This window comes from Electrona antarctica (genome assembly GCF_951216825.1).
Source record: "Electrona antarctica genome assembly, chromosome: 19".
NCBI lineage: Eukaryota > Metazoa > Chordata > Actinopteri > Myctophiformes > Myctophidae > Electrona > Electrona antarctica.
The window spans coordinates 685,749-703,412 of NC_136800.1; the positions used below are offsets into that span (position 1 = coordinate 685,749).

The 17,664-nt window shown below is 42.0% G+C and overlaps 1 protein-coding gene across 4 annotated transcripts in view; it reads left to right on the forward strand.

Annotated features, from left to right (window-relative positions):
* The window catches only part of LOC306943317 (dipeptidyl peptidase 9-like), a 59,257-nt gene extending 42,538 nt beyond the window's left edge, over positions 1 to 16,719 (forward strand). For all 4 annotated transcript variants that reach the window (XM_079529563.1, XM_079529564.1, XM_079529565.1 and 1 more), the window contains 3 exons: positions 3,860 to 4,002; positions 12,780 to 12,891; positions 15,157 to 16,719. In XM_079529563.1, the coding sequence (XP_079385689.1) occupies positions 3,860 to 4,002; positions 12,780 to 12,891; positions 15,157 to 15,249 (348 nt within the window). In that variant the 3' untranslated portion in view covers positions 15,250 to 16,719. The remainder of the gene's footprint in view (positions 1 to 3,859; positions 4,003 to 12,779; positions 12,892 to 15,156) is intronic.
* The last annotated feature ends 945 nt before the right edge of the window (positions 16,720 to 17,664 follow it).

Genomic DNA, 17,664 nt, shown 5'->3' on the forward strand with positions numbered 1-17,664 from the left:
TCCCTATTAACTGTAATTAGGGCTCTGGCAGATATGGATTTGGATAGTGAATTATTATTGAGCTGAAATGAAAACTGTTTTCGTCGACTAAAACTAAGACGCAAAATACTCGTCAACTACCTTTTTTCCACTGACGAAAACTAAATGGAAACTAAATGAAAACTAAAAAACTACGATGACTAAAAGTAAGACTATACTGACAACTTCGTCAACAAAGAAAAACTAGACTAAAATGTTAGGAAGGAACTATAGTGGACAAGAGATCCAGTATAAGTCATTTTACACTTGGTTGCATGCTGAAAATAGCAGATCTACAAGCTCACAACGCGTCGCAGCGCGACGTGTTGTGAGCTTGTAGATCGGCTATTTTCAGCAAGTGTAAAATCTGTCATTACGACGGCATCAAAGCCCACCAAAATACATTTTAGCCGACTAAATCAACTGTAGATTTAGTCGACTAAATGAACTATTGAAGAGACAAATGACAAAACTAAAATCAAAATTTGCAGCCAAAAACAAAACAATTATGATTATGTAAACATACAGTGATAGTAGCACAGACAGAGGACACAAGCTGCTTTTTTTTTTTTTTTTTTTAACCAATGACTTTCTACAACACTTGTATTTTTAGTTTACAGTTTGTCACAGACAAAATAGTCAGAATGAATGAACTTCTAAAACAAGCAACGAAGAGCCCCTGACCGATATGTAATGGCAATACATATCGGTAATAATAATTATAACTTTATTTATATAGCACCTTTCTAGGCATGAGCCACAAAGTGCTGCACAGGAATAACAAGAAAATTCACAATAGAAAAATAGAAAAACAAATAAGACATGATCTAACATAATGAACGCAATAAACAAGAAATACCCAAACATTAAACAAATCAAGATAACACAAGATCAGTAAAAGGCAAGGAAAAACAAAAAGTTATTTATAGGAATGCTTTTTGAAATAAATGGGTTTTTAATAGGGATTTAAAACGTGTGAGGGAGTCGGTGAGGCGAATTCATTCTGGAAGCTCATTCCAGAGCTTTGGTGCTCGGATGGCGAAGGCCCGATCACCTTTTGTGACGTAGTTCGCGGAACGGATTTTTAGGAGCCCCTTGCCTGCAGACATCAGGCTGCGAGGAGGGTCGTGCGGGGTCAAGAGCTCCGCAATATAGCACACCTAGGTTCTTTGCAGTGGATTTTACATTTATGGAGAGGTTGGCAAGATTGTCTTTTAGAATTTGGGTGGATTCTGGAGGGCCGAAGAGGATTATTTCTGTTTTATCTGAGTTTAGTTGAAGAAAGTTTTGGGACATCAAGGAGTTTATGTCCGCCAGACAGGCTTTCACACTGTCTAGGCTCCCAGATGTGGGTGACTTGATGAGGACATATAACTGCGTGTCATCTGCGTAGCAATGAAAGTGAAGGTTATGGCTATGTATAATTTGACCTAGGGCAAGCATATAAATTGAAAATAAAAGAGGTCCAAGAACGGACCCCTGGGGGACACCAGAGGTAAGGGGAGCGGATGAGGAGGAGGCATCGCCAGACACAACAGAAAATGTTCGGTAGTCATTTCACAGATACAATATGACCCAATATATGCCAAATGAGGGCACCAACTGTAATTATGTGACTCATGACTACGCTCATGAAATGAGGATATATTTGTGAAGAATGGCCATTATTAGCCCTTCAAGCTTGATCTTAAAGGGTAAGACCACTTTTGTAGAGGTTTGGGTTGTGTAGTTACCTTGCCATGATGTAACTCAAATGTGGACAAGAAATCAAAAATAATTTCTCCAGTGATTAGAAATTGATAATTCAAAATATGCTCCTCATTGACTTACATTGTACGCTGAAACAGCTCTCAAAGTCACTCTTTTAGTACGTAAACAAACACAAACAAAGTTGTTTCAGACAATATAGAGCAACACCAAAACTCATGTGGTTTTATTTTTTCATAAAAATGTTAACTTCCTGTTGATTTGTCCATTTTTATTCAGAAGAAAACCCGGACTGGATCCATGGATCCGGATCCAGATCTTCATATAGTAAAATCAACAGGAAGTTACCATTTTTATGAAGAAATAAAACTACATGAGTTTTGGTGTTGCTCCATATTGTCTGAAACAACTTTGTTTGTGTTTGTTTACGTACTAAAAGAGTGACTTTGAGAGCTGTTTCAGCGTACAATGTAAGTCAATGAGGAGCATATTTTGAATTATCAATTTCTAATCACTGGAGAAATTATTTTTGATTTCTTGTCCACATTTGAGTTACATCATGGCAAGGTAACTACACAACCCAAACCTCTACAAAAGTGGTCTTACCCTTTAATGTAGTCGTCAAATGTAGTTGCCTCATACAACCACATGGTGTCAGCCTTGGGTAATGTTTTACAGTCCACCTCACCTTTAGTCATGCTGTCTTTCCAGATGCGTCTCCCTCTCTCAGATTTAGCTTTGGCTCAGATGTGTGTGTATCATGCCCGATGTTAGAAAATGTCAGCACTTTTGAACTAAATGGTGAAGATTCTTTGTCCTGAAGTCCCACACAGCTCTAGCTAAAATGTCCAGTGTCCAGATCATTTCCATGAAGTAGCCTAGGCTACAAATGTTCTATTACTTTAACAATTTTCTTAAAAATCACTTCTATTGTCAGGTGTTTTTTTGAGTGGTGCAACCACTCCAAGGAACAGCAATGTCTGTGTCAACTGTGTGTGTGTTCAACCATGTTTGTGTGTGACTACTATGAGCACCAGTACCAATGAGTACCAAAAGTGGCGCTGTTGTGCCAGAAACAGAGAGAGAGAGATAGTGCTGCACTGTTGCCTGCTAATGAGAGAGAGGGGGGGGGGGGGGGATTTGCACCACTCAGTTCAGATTTGTTTTATAATCTTTGGCATTTTATTTAGTTATTAGTTACTTTATTGTTGTATTGTCTTTTATTTTATTGCTGTAGCTTAAATTGTATTTAAACGTTTCTTAGCTGATCAGTTTATATTCTTCCTCGTTTGTGATGCACTTTATAACTTAACTTTGAAAAGTGCTATACATACAAAGCGTTTACTATCATTATAATAGTCTATTAAATCATCTATTTGAATTAATAGACATATACATGTCTTTAGTATAGAACTTTGGATATTTTTTGCAGAATGTTTGCCTATTTTTCATTATATTCATCTCTTTTCGCCTATTATGATGACGTGGCCAGAATAGGGAGGATCGAGGGCCACTAATGTCGATGTGGTTTGACTGTAATTCCATTTGACCTCCATGTTGTGCGTTGTCCTTGTGTAGGTGGCCATTGCAGGCGCCCCGGTGACGGTGTGGAAGGCCTGCTACGATACAGGCTAGGGCATTAAGCAACTAGTCGACTAGTTTACTAGTCGACTAGTAAATCCACTAGTCGACCTTGCTGGTACTAGTCGACTAGTTGATAAGAAAAAAAAAAAAAGTTCATTTTTTTTTTTTTTTTGTAGGCCTCAATATCAGGTAGATTATAGTTATAGTCACCAATGTACACAGTTTTTAAATGTACAAATATTATTTCAAAAAAAAAAAAAAAACGTTTTCTTTTTTTTTTTTTTTTAAACATAAAAGGTGGTTTAACAACTAGTCGACTAGTAAACTAGGCAACTAGTCAACTAGTAAAAATGACTAGAAGTGAATGCCCTACACAGAGCGCTACATGACTGTATTCCATTTGACCTCCATGTTGTGCGTTGTCCTTGTGTAGGTGGCCATTGCAGGCGCCCCGGTGACCGTGTGGAAGGCCTGCTACGATACAGGCTACACAGAGTGCTACATGACTGTATTCCATTTGACCTCCATGTTGTGCGTTGTCCTTGTGTAGGTGGCCATTGCGGGCGCCCCGGTGACCGTGTGGATGGCCTACGATACAGGCTACACAGAACGCTACATGGACGTGCCCGAGAACAACCAGCAGGGATATGAGGAGGGCTCCGTGGCGCTGCACGTCGACAAGCTTCCCAGCGAGTCAGTACACACACACACACACACACACTCCAGTCTTGGTTTTTGCAGCAAATTTTGATTTAGTTTTAGTCATAGTCTCTTGAATACTGTACTTTTCATTTAGTTTTAGTCGCATTCTAGTCACCTGGAATGTTTTTAGTGTTAGTCTACAGTTGATAAACTAAAATGTATTTTGGCGGGCCTTGACGCCGTCGTAATGACTGATTTTACACTTGCTGAAAATAGCTGATCTACAAGCTCACAACGCGTCGACGTCGGCAAAAGAAAATTGCCTGCCGGCGGATTACGGTCTGGAGAGGCTCAATTGTACGCCCATTTCGCCAATCGGGACACGGTATGCAATATGGCCGGGCTTTGGTACAGCGACGTTCAATGCTTATTGAACGTTGCTTATTAGCCAGGCTACTATAGTCCCTTCCTAACATTTTAGTCTAGTTTTTATTTGTTGACGAAATTGTCAATACATTTAGTCTTAGATAAAAAGAGAGGATCCGGCCACTCAAAGTTAACACCTTTATTTATACATTTAGTCTTAGTTTTAGTCATCATAGCTTAGTTTTCATCAGTGGAAAAAAGGTAGTCGACGAACATTTTTGGTCTTAGTTGACGGAATCAACACACACACGCGCGCGCGCGCACACACACACACACACACACACACACACACACACACACACACACACACACACACACACAATGTGCTGTGCTTGTACAAGAATCATGGCCAGTGTAGGGGTTTCATGGGGGTGATGTTTTCTACTTCTCAGTCTGTGATGTTTTAACATTTTGGAAAACGCAACCGTGTATGTTTAGGCTCGCGTCTAACGATAACACATCCGCAGCGGGACTCATTCAGCCGAATTCTAATGATGCAGTATTTTCCTCCCCATTTCCCTTGAAGAGCACATTCACTAAAGGCAGAGATGCTTATCCCGTTCTGAACGGGAACCCCTTTTGGTGTTATAAAGCATTATGTTATGCTTTAGCTATTGGAAAAATAGCAGATCTACAAGCTGCCGCGCTATGAACTTGTAGGTCTGCTATTTTTGAAAAATCGTGAAAATGTGGCGCAAATCTTTGAATATATATTCTTTCAGAGTAGCCTCGGAAACCCAGACGTCCACTTCAATTCGGCATAGAGTAGCGCAAACGTCGCTCACTCTGCTGATTTCTGATCGTCTGCACCTTTGTTAAATTGACACACGCACGCACACATGTACACACACACAAGGCGCTGCCACACTATCGAAAGAGCTGCGCACGTTCTCGGCTGCGCGCAGCTTAAATTCCGAGTTTTTAGACAGCTGGTGGATGGAAAAGAAGCTCCACCTCCGCGGACTTTTTGCGCGACGGCCAGATTCCCGGAAACGCTCTCCTCCGCTTAAGAAGTGCGCAGCTTAAGACCGTTTTGCGCTAAGGTGTGGAGACGGTGTCACTCCTCTCTCTCTCTCTCTGTCACTCTAAGTAATTAGTCTCATGTCGCGCAGCTGCGCATAGTTTCTCCCGGCGGATCCTGCCGGGAGCTGCCTATGCCATAAAAAGCATAGGTGAGTTCCAGGCTACTTTCAGAGCGAACATTTTGATTCAAATCTTTGCTTCTGAGGGGCTCCTTGACATGAAATATTGAGCACCACTGATACAGAAACATAGGTATTTGAGAAAACTGTCAGAATTTAGAAGACATTTTTCAAATTTCGATGTCAGGCCTAAATGGGTTATCCTGGACAAGCTGTGTAACACTTTGATTGATGTTTTGAAGTGAAATTGTAGAACCCATATGTGGCCTTATTGATGATGAACCGAGGCAGTCCGAAGATTGACTTAATCAGAACAAATGTTCTGGTTACATTTGAACTTGGAAATGAGAGAAAGTGGCATTTCTTCTCATATCCGTTTCCGTTATTTGAAGAACTGTCAATGTGCCAAGTTGTCTTGGCTAACTCGGCAGTCATTCAATTCCACAAGTTTCTATATCATCTTCTTTTATTTTCTGTTCAGCCAACAACCATGTCTGACAGTTGAGATGAGCGACGAGCCTCATTTTATTGAACCCATTTTGACCCGAGGACGATTCGTCTTCTAAATCCTGACAGTTCTCAGAAAAACCCATGTTTTTATGTCAGTCGTAACTCAAACATTTTCATGTCAAGGACCCCCCCCCCAAAAATGATATCTCTGCTTGTCCGGAGGAAACCTCATAACTCCAAAATGTTAATTTTTCAGGAAAGGAAAAATATACGTTTTTGTAAACAACGCCTCATCAAAGTTGGTGTTGTGACTTTAGATATTGTCAATTACTTCCATGAGAAGGAGAGAGGTGGTGGAGTTGGCTGTTTTAGCAGACAGTTTGAGGGTCCAATGGAGTTGAGAGGTTTTGTCCAATGCGTTTTTTTACTACTTTCCATTGGTTCGATATTTTCGAAACAACAGGAACTCCAGGAAGAATAGCCACGCTTTTGCAAGTGCTAATGGGGATCCATAATACAGTAAAGTAAAGTAAACACACAGACGTAAAGGCTGTTCAATAGCACTGATTTATGGAATAAAATCAAAAACCTCAAAAATGGAGTTATGAGGTTTCCTCCGGACAGCAACGGTATGTAATTGGCCTCAGACCCCATCTCAAAAGATGTTGCTCCAGGGACCCCCCAGAAGCAAAGAGTTAAATATGTTCGCCCTGAAAGAATATATATTCTAAATTTGCGCCACATTTTCACGATTTTTCAAAAATGGAAGATCTACAAGCTCTATAGCAGATCTACAAGATCGTAGCGCACTCGGTGCCGCGCTACGATCTTGTAGATCTGCTATTTTTCAATAGCTAAAATATAACATAATGCTTAAAACCCCCAAAGGGGTTCCCGTACAGTGCTGCGCAGGTGGCATGCCGCAGCACGACTCTCTCAAGCCTGATTTAGACTCGGGTTATATTCGCTGGTGTCTCGCACCGAACATACCCGATCTACAAGCTTTGCGACGCATTGCAACGTGACTGCGTTGTGAGCTTGTAGATCAGCTATTTTCAGTGCCAGACACACAATACACGACTAAGTGTAAATCAAGCCTTTAAGCTATTCACTACATTTAATATGCACATCAAAACCGACTCACGTACTCAGCCCTGCGGCTGCAGTATTTCTCAAACTAAAGAGTCGTCTACACAACTCTATACCTTGACCTAGAAGGACAACTGTAGCCTGGAACTCACCTATGCTTTTTATGACATAGGCAGCTCCCGGCAGGATCCGCCGGGAGAAACTATGCGCAGCTGCTAGACATGAGACTAATTAATTAGAGCGACAGAGAGAGAGAGAGAGAGAGAGAGTGTGTGTGTATATGTGCGTGTGTCAATTTAACAAAGGTGCAGACGATCAGAAATCAGCAGAGAGTGAGTGATGTTTGCGCTACTCTATGCCGAATTGAAGTGGACTCGGACCCAGACTTTTTTTTCCTCCCTGGAAATAAAAACGTCTGGGTTTCCGAGGCTAGGACAACTGTAACGTTATCTATAGCCGGGGAGCCAGCACCAAACATTTGAGAGGACCAGTGATGTCATGACATACATTTAATTTGTGTTTTTTCTATTCACTTGGTCATTTAGGTACACAGAATGAGAGGTCTGCTCTGCCAGGAAATATTGCGAAAAAAAAGTTATGGCCATTTGTGTATACCCCACCATAGACAACCAATATAAGGCAACATTTCATCATACATTAACACTTTGATTGCTGCAAGATCTCAACAGGCCTATTTGGATGTTGCTGCCGTTTAACATTGCACAAAGGCCTTGTTCGGGGGCCCACAGTAAAATGTTCTCTTATAGCGAGAATCACACGCCTACATCAAAAGAAAGCTGAACTTGTCCACTTCAATTAAAAAAATACATTTTGATTTTACCATGTTCCATTCTGGAGATATTGACCTTTTTGCAACACCTGCATTTGCCTGGAAGTGGTTATCTTGAACAGCGAGCAGAGTTATGGATGGTTTAAAGTCAGAGACATTGACAGGCAGATATAAAATTGAACCCAATAAATATCCTATACATCCTATACACCGAATGAAAGCCCTGAATGTGTACTTTTACGAGGAAAACAGTAAACATTGATCCCATCTACAGTTAGACAGTAATTGGTTATTGAATGCAGCTTGTGCCCACCAGATAACTTCAGAGAAGACATGGACGTGAACTCCTCAATATTCACAAAATAAGGCCTATAGCGACATATAAATACTATATACCGTATGAAACAGAAGACTCTCTGCTTTCATAAGGAAAAAAATTGTACTGTAATAATAAAAAAATCACACCCCTGTGAAGTGAGCAGTGCAACTCTACTTCTCTACTTATTCACTACAGCTCGCTATATACGGACTGAGGCAGAAAGTCATGTAAACCTTTTATTTACAGTTTGGTCTGTAAACTTCTACTGTAATAATAAAAATCACACCCCTGTGAAGTGAGCGTTGCAACTGTTCTGTACTTATTCACTACAGCTCGCTATATACGGACTGAGACAGAAAGTCATGTAAACCTTTTATTTACAGTTTGGTCTGTAAACTTCTACTGTAATAATAAAAATCACACCCCTGTGAAGTGAGCGGTGCAACTGTTCTTTATAGTTGCGCGGTGCAACTGTAGAGAACAGTTGCACCGCTCACTTCACAGGGGTGTGATTTGTATTATTACAGTAGAAGTTTACAGACCAAACTGTAAATAAAAGGTTTACATGACTTTCTGTCTCAGTCCGTATATAGCGAGCTGTAGTGAATAAGTACAGAACAGTTGCAACGCTCACTTCACAGGGGTGTGATTTTTATTATTACAGTAGAAGTTTACAGACCAAACTGTAAATAAAAGGTTTACATGACTTTCTGCCTCAGTCCGTATATAGCGAGCTGTAGTGAATAAGTAGAGAAGTAGAGTTGCACTGCTCACTTCACAGGGGTGTGATTTTTTTATTATTACAGTACAATTTTTTTCCTTATGAAAGCAGAGAGTCTTCTGTTTCATACGGTATATAGTATTTATATGTCGCTATAGGCCTTATTTTGTGAATATTGAGTTCGGGTCCATGTCTTCTCTGCAGTTATATCTGGTGGGCGCAATGTGCATCCACCCAGTATCCAATTTATGACAAACTGTACATGGGATCAATGTTTACTCTTTTCCTCGTAAAAGTACACATTCAGGGCTTTCATTCGATGTATAGGATGTATAGCATATTTATTGTGTTTATTGTTATATCTGCCTGTCAATGTCTGACTATAAACCTTCATAACTATGCTTTCTTTTTGATGATGATTGCCGCCTCGCCTAATCTATCTCACTGCTTTCATTGTTTTGATCGCAGTAACATTGGGGGGGGGGGTCATGGGCACATTGGGCAGCAAAAGTCTTGATCCGTACGGCTATAAAAAGTCCCATTCCACCGTTCGGTTCAGAACTATAGTATAACGGTGAGACGCGTTGTCATCAGCTGATTTTGTTTTTCAAGCTAGTGTAGGGGAACATGCCTGGGCATGCTAGCCTGGCACGGCCAGACTCATAGCGAGGGTTCACTGATGTTTCCTCCGGGGAAGAATCTTCAGTGAATCCCCGCTATGAGGCTGGCCAAGCCAGGCTATGGGCATGCAGCTTGGGGGCGATGGAGGGGGAAAAAAGCGTCACCCGGCTGTGATGTCGACGAGAAGGAAAAAATGACTTCCACAGATGACAACACCACGGTTTAGGTCGCGGAAAAGTTCGTTATACATTACACCCGGGTCGATTACGTCCCCGACGCGTTCATTGCGGTCTTATCACTACAATTATAATGAATAAAAAAGCGTTACAATCACACGTCTGAGCGATCTCCGATTATGACGGCTCTGCATGGCGATACGTGATCCACCAACGGAACACTGTCTTGTCGTGGCGGCCCCTCGATACTGTGGCTAGTTCGTAGTATTGTAGGCTCGGGGATCGTTTGGTCGCTACAGTATGAAGAAGGAAACATGCATCTGTCCATGTGTGTTGCAGATGTTATGCATTGCAATGCCGATCGGGTGCATATGTGTTTAGGCAATAGGCAGCGTTCCGTTCAGCGTTCAACTGGCTTCTACACGTAAAGCGGCCAGCCCTCCTGTTTTCAGGAGGGGAGGGGGGTTTTTGTTTTTTGTTTTTTTTTCTGATCACGTGAGCGGGAGTAAGCAGCAATGATAGGGCGATGGTTCTTCATTGTCCGGGTGGGTAAAAAGATGAATGAAAGTATTCTATAAAAAGTGATTGAAACGTATTGATACGTGATCCGCACCCGACGTTTGATTAATTGATAACGTATTGATACGCGATCCGCGTTGGGAGTGTTAAGTAGCATGTGACATGTTCCATTCCAAGCATTAGTTTTGCACAAAAAGCACTCCTTGGCCTGAATTCGGCGATAGCACATTTGGGCAAGTGGATATGGCATGAATTAGTGCCAAGCATTAGTTTTTTGTGCAAAACTAATGCTTGGAATGGATTCAATGGTTGTCTATGGTGTGGTATACAAAAATGGCCATGACTTTTTTTCCGCAATGTTTCCGGCAGAGCAGACCTCTCATTCTGTGGACCTTAATGACCAGAGCAGACCTCTCATTCTGTGGACCTTAATGACCAGAGCAGGCCTCTCATTCTGTGGACCTTAATGACCAGAGCAGACCTCTCATTCTGTGGACCGTAATGACCAGAGCAGACCTCTCATTCTGTGGACCTTAATGACCAGAGCAGACCTCTCATTCTGTGGACCTTAATGACCAGAGCAGACCTCTCATTCTGTGGACCTTAATGACCAGAGCAGACCTCTCATTCTGTGGACCTTAATGACCAGAGCAGACCTCTCATTCTGTGGACCTTAATGACCAGAGCAGACCTCTCATTCTGTGGACCTTAATGACCAGAGCAGACCTCTCATTCTGTGGACCTTAATGACCCGAGCAGACCTCTCATTCTGTGGACCGTAATGACCAGAGCAGACCTCTCATTCTGTGGACCTTAATGACCCGAGCAGACCTCTCATTCTGTGGACCTTAATGACCCGAGCAGACCTCTCATTCTGTGGACCTTAATGACCAGAGCAGACCTCTCATTCTGTGGACCTTAATGACCAGAGCAGACCTCTCATTCTGTGGACCTTAATGACCAGAGCAGGCCTCTCATTCTGTGGACCTTAATGACCAGAGCAGACCTCTCATTCTGTGGACCTTAATGACCAGAGCAGGCCTCTCATTCTGTGGACCTTAATGACCAGAGCAGACCTCTCATTCTGTGGACCTTAATGACCAGAGCAGACCTCTCATTCTGTGGACCTTAATGACCAGAGCAGACCTCTCATTCTGTGGACCTTAATGACCAGAGCAGACCTCTCATTCTGTGGACCTTAATGACCAGAGCAGACCTCTCATTCTGTGGACCTTAATGACCCGAGCAGACCTCTCATTCTGTGGACCTTAATGACCAGAGCAGGCCTCTCATTCTGTGGACCTTAATGACCAGAGCAGACCTCTCATTCTGTGGACCTTAATGACCAAGTGAATAGAAAAAAACACAAATAAAATGTATGTCATGACATCACAAGTTAATCCTTAACCGTTGAGCTTTTGGGCCTGTCTGTGGCTCCCCGGCTATAGAGCGTCGCAGTCCCACCCCTTTCATGACGACGCCAGGCCCAGGAAATAATTCCCACTGCATTTTCCCCATAGACATTTCAAAAAGTATTTATTTAAAGACCTTTTAAGCGTCGTACGAAGCCAACTCGAGTTGTGACGAATCATGACAACAAACACAATATGTTGGACCAAACAAATAATTACAAAGAAGAAAAACAACACAAAAAAGTGTTGTAACCTGTCGGGGAAGAAACCGCCTAACTCCAAAAAATGTTTATTTTTCATCAAAGTTGGTGTTGTGTAACTTTATATATTGTCCATTTCTTCCCTGAGAGTGGGAGAGGTGGTGGAGTTAGACAGTTTGAGGGTCCAATGGAGTTAAGAGGTTTAATGTCCCAAACGATTTGTACTACTTTCCATTGGTTCAATATTTTCGAAACGACACACAGACGTAAAGGGTGTTCAAATAGTGCTTATTTAAAATTGAGTTGGGTTGGTTTCCTGTTTCCTCCCGCAACGATATTATGTTGGAATTATCTTGGCAGCCAAACTTTCACTGCCAGATTCTCTTCTCTCTCTCTCTCTTTTCTCTCTCTCTCTCTCTCTCTCTCTCTCTCTCTCTCTCTCTTTCACTCATGTCTGTCTCTCTCGTAAAGCCTCTTAGTAAATATGAGATGTTCTCGCGTACAGTAGTTACATAACAGCACTTTATTACGGGTTTTAACTAGTGTTGGTTTTTATCGGCTAAAACTAAGATGACTACCTTTTTTTTCACTGACGAAGACTACATGGAAACTAAATGAAAACTAAGCTATGGTGACTAAAACTAAGACTACATGTATGGTATTGACAATTTCGTCAACAAATAAAAACTAGACCAAAAATGTTAGGAAGGGACTAGTGGACAAGAGATCCAGTATAAGTCATTTTACACTTGGTTGCGTGCTGAAAATAGCCGCTCTACAAGCTCAAGTGTGCTTGTAGATCTGCTATGTTCAGCAAGTGTAAAAATCTGTCATTACGACGGCATCAAGGCCCGCCAAAACACATTTCAGTCGACTAAATCACCTGTAGATTTAGTCGACTAAAATGTGACTAAAACTAAGTGAAAACTAACTACTTAACCCTCCTGATGTTCTTTCTTTCAGGCCCAACCGTCTGCTCATCCTCCATGGCTTCCTGGATGAAAACGTGCACTTTTTCCACACCAACTTCTTGGTGTCACAGATAATCCGCGCTGGGAAGCCCTACCAGCTACAGGTTAGTCTCTCTCTCTCGCTCTCGCTCTCGCTCTCGCTCTCGCTCTCTCAAGGACCCCCAAATTGACACTAATAATCAGCCTGTGGAAGACCTTCATTTGAAGAGATAATGCCAGGGACCTCCATAAGAGAAGATTTTTACGGCTCTAGCAGTGATTCTCAACCCGTTTTCATTTCAAGCACCCCCAGTTGAACATTCATTAGTCTACAGACCCCCCCCCCCCATTTCTATCTCTGGGACCCCCAATTTATATTGTAAAATCAATGTTAATTCTGACTCTGAGAGTGTACAAATGGAACCAAGTGGACCCGTTGGGGTCCATTTGGTTCCAAACTATCATTTAGCTGGAGACCCCCCTGGAACTCCCTCAAGGACCCCTAGGGGTCCCCAGACCCCACTTTGGGAACCTTGCTCGCTCTCTCGCTCTCGCTCTCTCTCTCTCTCTCTCTTTCTCTTTCTGCCACTCTGTCTGTGTTGATCATTTTCCACCAGGGGTGACTAATATTTTCCTACCTACCAAACAGTCCATCTGGAGAATTTCTGTTTGTTACAAAACTCGAATTATGCTTTGACTGACGTCTGAAATGACATTGGTCTGAATATAGGTTTAGTAGTTTGAAATATAGGGCCGCATTTTAACTTTAACCCATTTTGGGCGGGAACCCCTTTTGGTGTTTTAAACATTATGTTATAATTTAGCTATTGAAAAATAGCAGATCTAGGTCTGCTATTTTTGAAAAATCGTGAAAATATTTATTTCAGAAAACTGGAGGATTTAGAAGATTTTTTTTTTAAATGTCGAGGTCAGGTCTAAATGGGTTTGATTTTCATAAAATGTAAAAGGCAAAGTAGCATAATATCCAAATGCTCACCTCTCATCATGTACCTTGCGAGCTTGTATATGCTATTTTTTGCCACGACGCAACAAGTGTGGGCGGCGGTGGCTCAGGGGTAGAGTGGCTGGATGGAAGCCGCAAGGTTGCCTGTTCGAACCCAGGCTCCCCCCAGAGTTAGTGTCGAAGTGTCCTTGAGCAACAATTTACAATTACAATTTAGGCATTTAGCAGACGCTCTTAATCCAGAGCGATTTACATTAAGCAAGAACAAAAAGCATGGGAATACATCACATATGTAAAATGCATTTATCGCGAAACATGCGTAAGCTAAGAACGTGACTAGAACATATCTATATAATGACACTATACATATAAACTATACATATATGCTATACTATGCTGTACATATATACTATGAAGTGCTATGACTACATACAATGCACTTATTGTGCTGTCTACGTGACAATAAGTGCAAGACACTGAACCCCAAATTGCTCCTGATGTGCTGGTTGGTGCCTTGCATGGTTTCCGCCGCCATCGGTGTATGAATGTGTGTGTGTGTGAATGGGTGAATGTAATGCACAATCTATGTAAAGCCCCTTGGATAAAGGCTCTATATAAATGCACCATTTACCATAAGTACAACCAATTATAAAATAGTGGCAAAAGTGGCTCATCAGAGTAACCATTTTAGTCACTTGTAGAAAATCTATTTTTGATTGAAATCAACAAGCAGATAATGGATAAGTTAGTTGGATGGATGGATGGATGGATAGATAGATTTTATTTCGGTCCATAACAGGAAAAAGAGTACATATACAAACGTACATACAGATTAAAAATCCACTAATACTAGTGGTACCGAAAAGGAGCCGAGGCTTATATCGCCTACCCTTTTTAAACTCGGGTTACACAAAGCATTGTGGCCATTGATTGTGAGGAATCAATGGCCAGCTGGGCTTAGATTTTGCCTACATTTTGAAAAAACTAAAACTAATGTTTTAAAGAAAAAAAAAACAAGAATACCTAACCCATGTTGGGCGGGAACCCCTTTTGGTGTTAGCATTATGTTATGCTTTAGCTATTGAAAAATAGCTCATAGCGCGGCACCGAGTGCCGCGCTACGAGCTTGTAGGTCTGCTATTTTTGACAGATCGTGAAAATGTAGTGCAAATCCTGGAACAACATATTTTCAGATGGGGGGTCGGCGGCCAATTACAGATAATTCTTGGGGTCCTTGACGTGAAAATGTTTGAGAACCACTGACATAGAAACATTTTTTAAGAAAACTGTCAGGATTTAGAAGACATTTGTAGAATCGTCCTCAGGTCGAAATGGGTTAACTGAACATGTGATTTTTGGGTAAAACACAAAACGGATTTTGAATTAACGCGATTTACCCCCTTTGTTTTTTCTGTCTGTCTTCTAGGTCTACCCCAACGAGCGGCATAGTATCCGCTGCCCAGAGTCTGGAGAGCACTACGAGATCATGCTGCTGCACTTTTTACAACAATATCTTTGAGGAGAGAAAAGAAACACACCCCAACGCCGGCTGTCATTCACCTACCCCCCCCCCCCCCCCCCCCCCCCACCTCTATGACAGACCCCTCCTCATCCATGATGGCCTCCTCCTCCTCCAACCCTGTTGTTCTCTAAAAAAAAAACGTGTCACAGAGAGACTTATCAGAGACATTCTGTAGCCACACACACACCCGACTCCCCCAACAACTCTCAAACTGGACATCTCACTTATCAAACTATTCTTCCACTGTCTCTCTCTCTCTCTCTCGCTCTCTTGTTTCTCTTGTTGTTACAGTTCTCTCTCTTGCTTTTATCTCTGTCTCCGTCATGTCGCGCGTCCCCCTCTTGTGTGTGCAGAGTGGCGCGGGGTGAGGTTGTGGGGAGGTGGGGAGGAGGGGGGGGGGCTACAGTTTTTACCAGGGCCCCCAGAGAGGTTTGCAATCTCACCTCGGTGAAAAGAGTGAACAACAAACGGACAGACCGACACGTTGGCGTGTATGTAGAAATGTCCACAGTGCTGTGCCTCACAGACTAAATCCCCTTCACCCCCCCCCCCCCCACCACCACCACCACCACGTCTTCATCTCTGGAACCATGATTGTTTTTGCCAAATGTTTTGGTGTGTGTGTGTGTGTGTGTGTGTGTGTGTGTGTGTGTGTGTGTGTGTGTGTGTGTGTGTGTGTGTGTGTGTGTGTGTGTGTGTGTGTGTGTGTGTGTGTGTGTGTGTGTGTGTGTGTGTGTGTGTGTGTGTGTGTGTGTGTGTGTGTGTGTGTGTGTGTGTGTGTGTGTGTGTGTGTGTGTGTGTGTGTGTGTGTGTGTGTGTGTGTGTGTGTGTTCAGCACCACCTTTTTATTCCGTTGAGCCCCCCCCCCCCCCCCCCCCAGCACTAGGAATAGTGACTGTGAACTGCTCAAAATACGAACCTATCGATCGACGCATTTTGCGGACATGAGTCTCAATCATGGCCTATACACAGTTTTCTTTCACACGTACACTTGCATTGCACATGAATTAGACCATATTTACATGGTGGCCATTTTGTTGCCTACTTCCTATTCTGCTCACTATGGGTACAAAGTAAGAACAAAAATGACCACCTTGTGAAATATGATCAGATAACAATATCCATAACAGTACATGCTGTGAGTGTCGAACCTTTGGGAGGTTGTGTTTTAAGAATGGCAGGCTCTCCTCGCATCAACTATTTTAAGTGTGTATTGTTTAAAATAAATATTTTTATGAATTTTTATTCTTTTTAATGAGTGCCCCGATGGACGCCACACTCATTTGACACTTTTTTGCGCCGTTTATTCTTGCCTCCTCCACATTTACACAACGCTCAAAGATGTCTGCTTGCCTTCTATAAGACATACTTTATGAATATTTGCCAAAAGTACCTCTTGACTCTTCTTTGATCATGCTGGTATTTTACCTTTTTTACCGCAATAAAAAGACAAACTGGAGAGGGCGAGCACTGGAGTCTTAAAAACAGCTTTGTACCGCCTGGAAGACACACTTTGTACATGATAAATAAATGTATGATGAAGCATTGTTTGTTTTTGGCAGCAAATTTTGATTTTGGTTTTTAGTCGTAGTCTCTCTTCAATAGTTTTAATTTTGTTTCAGTCACGTTTTTTTTTCCAGTCACCTGGAATGTTTTAGTGTTAGTCTAGCTTTAGTCTACTAAATGTCATGAGATTTTAGTCGACTAAATCTACAGTTGATTTAGTCGACCTTGATGCCGTCGTAATGACTGTTTTTACCCTTGCTGAAAATAGCCGATCTACAAGCCCACAAGCTTGTAGATGGGCTATTTTCAACATACAACCAAGCGTAAAATGACTTATACTGGATCTCTTGTCCACTAGTCCCTAACATTTTAGTCTAGTTATTTGTCGACAAAATTGTCAATGTATTTAGTCTTCGTTTTAGTCATCGTAGCTTGGTTTTCATTTGGTTTCCATGTAGTTTTCGTCAGTGTCGCCGAACATTTTTCGTCATAGTTGTAGTCGACAAAATCAACACTGACGCACACGCACAACATACATTGTACATGATCGTCTACTGCATGCACACAACACATGCCTACAGGTCACTCACCTTTTGGTGTTTTAAGCACTATGTTATGCTTTAGCTATTGAAAAAATAGCAGATCTACAAGCTCGTAGCGCGGCACCGAGTGCCGCGCTACGAGCTCGTAGGTCTGCTATTTTCGAAAAATCGTCAATGTGGTGCAAATCTTGGAATATATATTCTTTCAGAGCGAACATTTTTTAACTCTCATCTTTGCTTCCGGGAGGGTCCCTGGCTGGAACTACATATTTTCAGATCGGGGGGGTGATCGGCGGCCATTTACATAATACATTTGGGGGTCCTTGACATGAAAATGTTAGAAAACGACGGTTCTTTCCAGAAA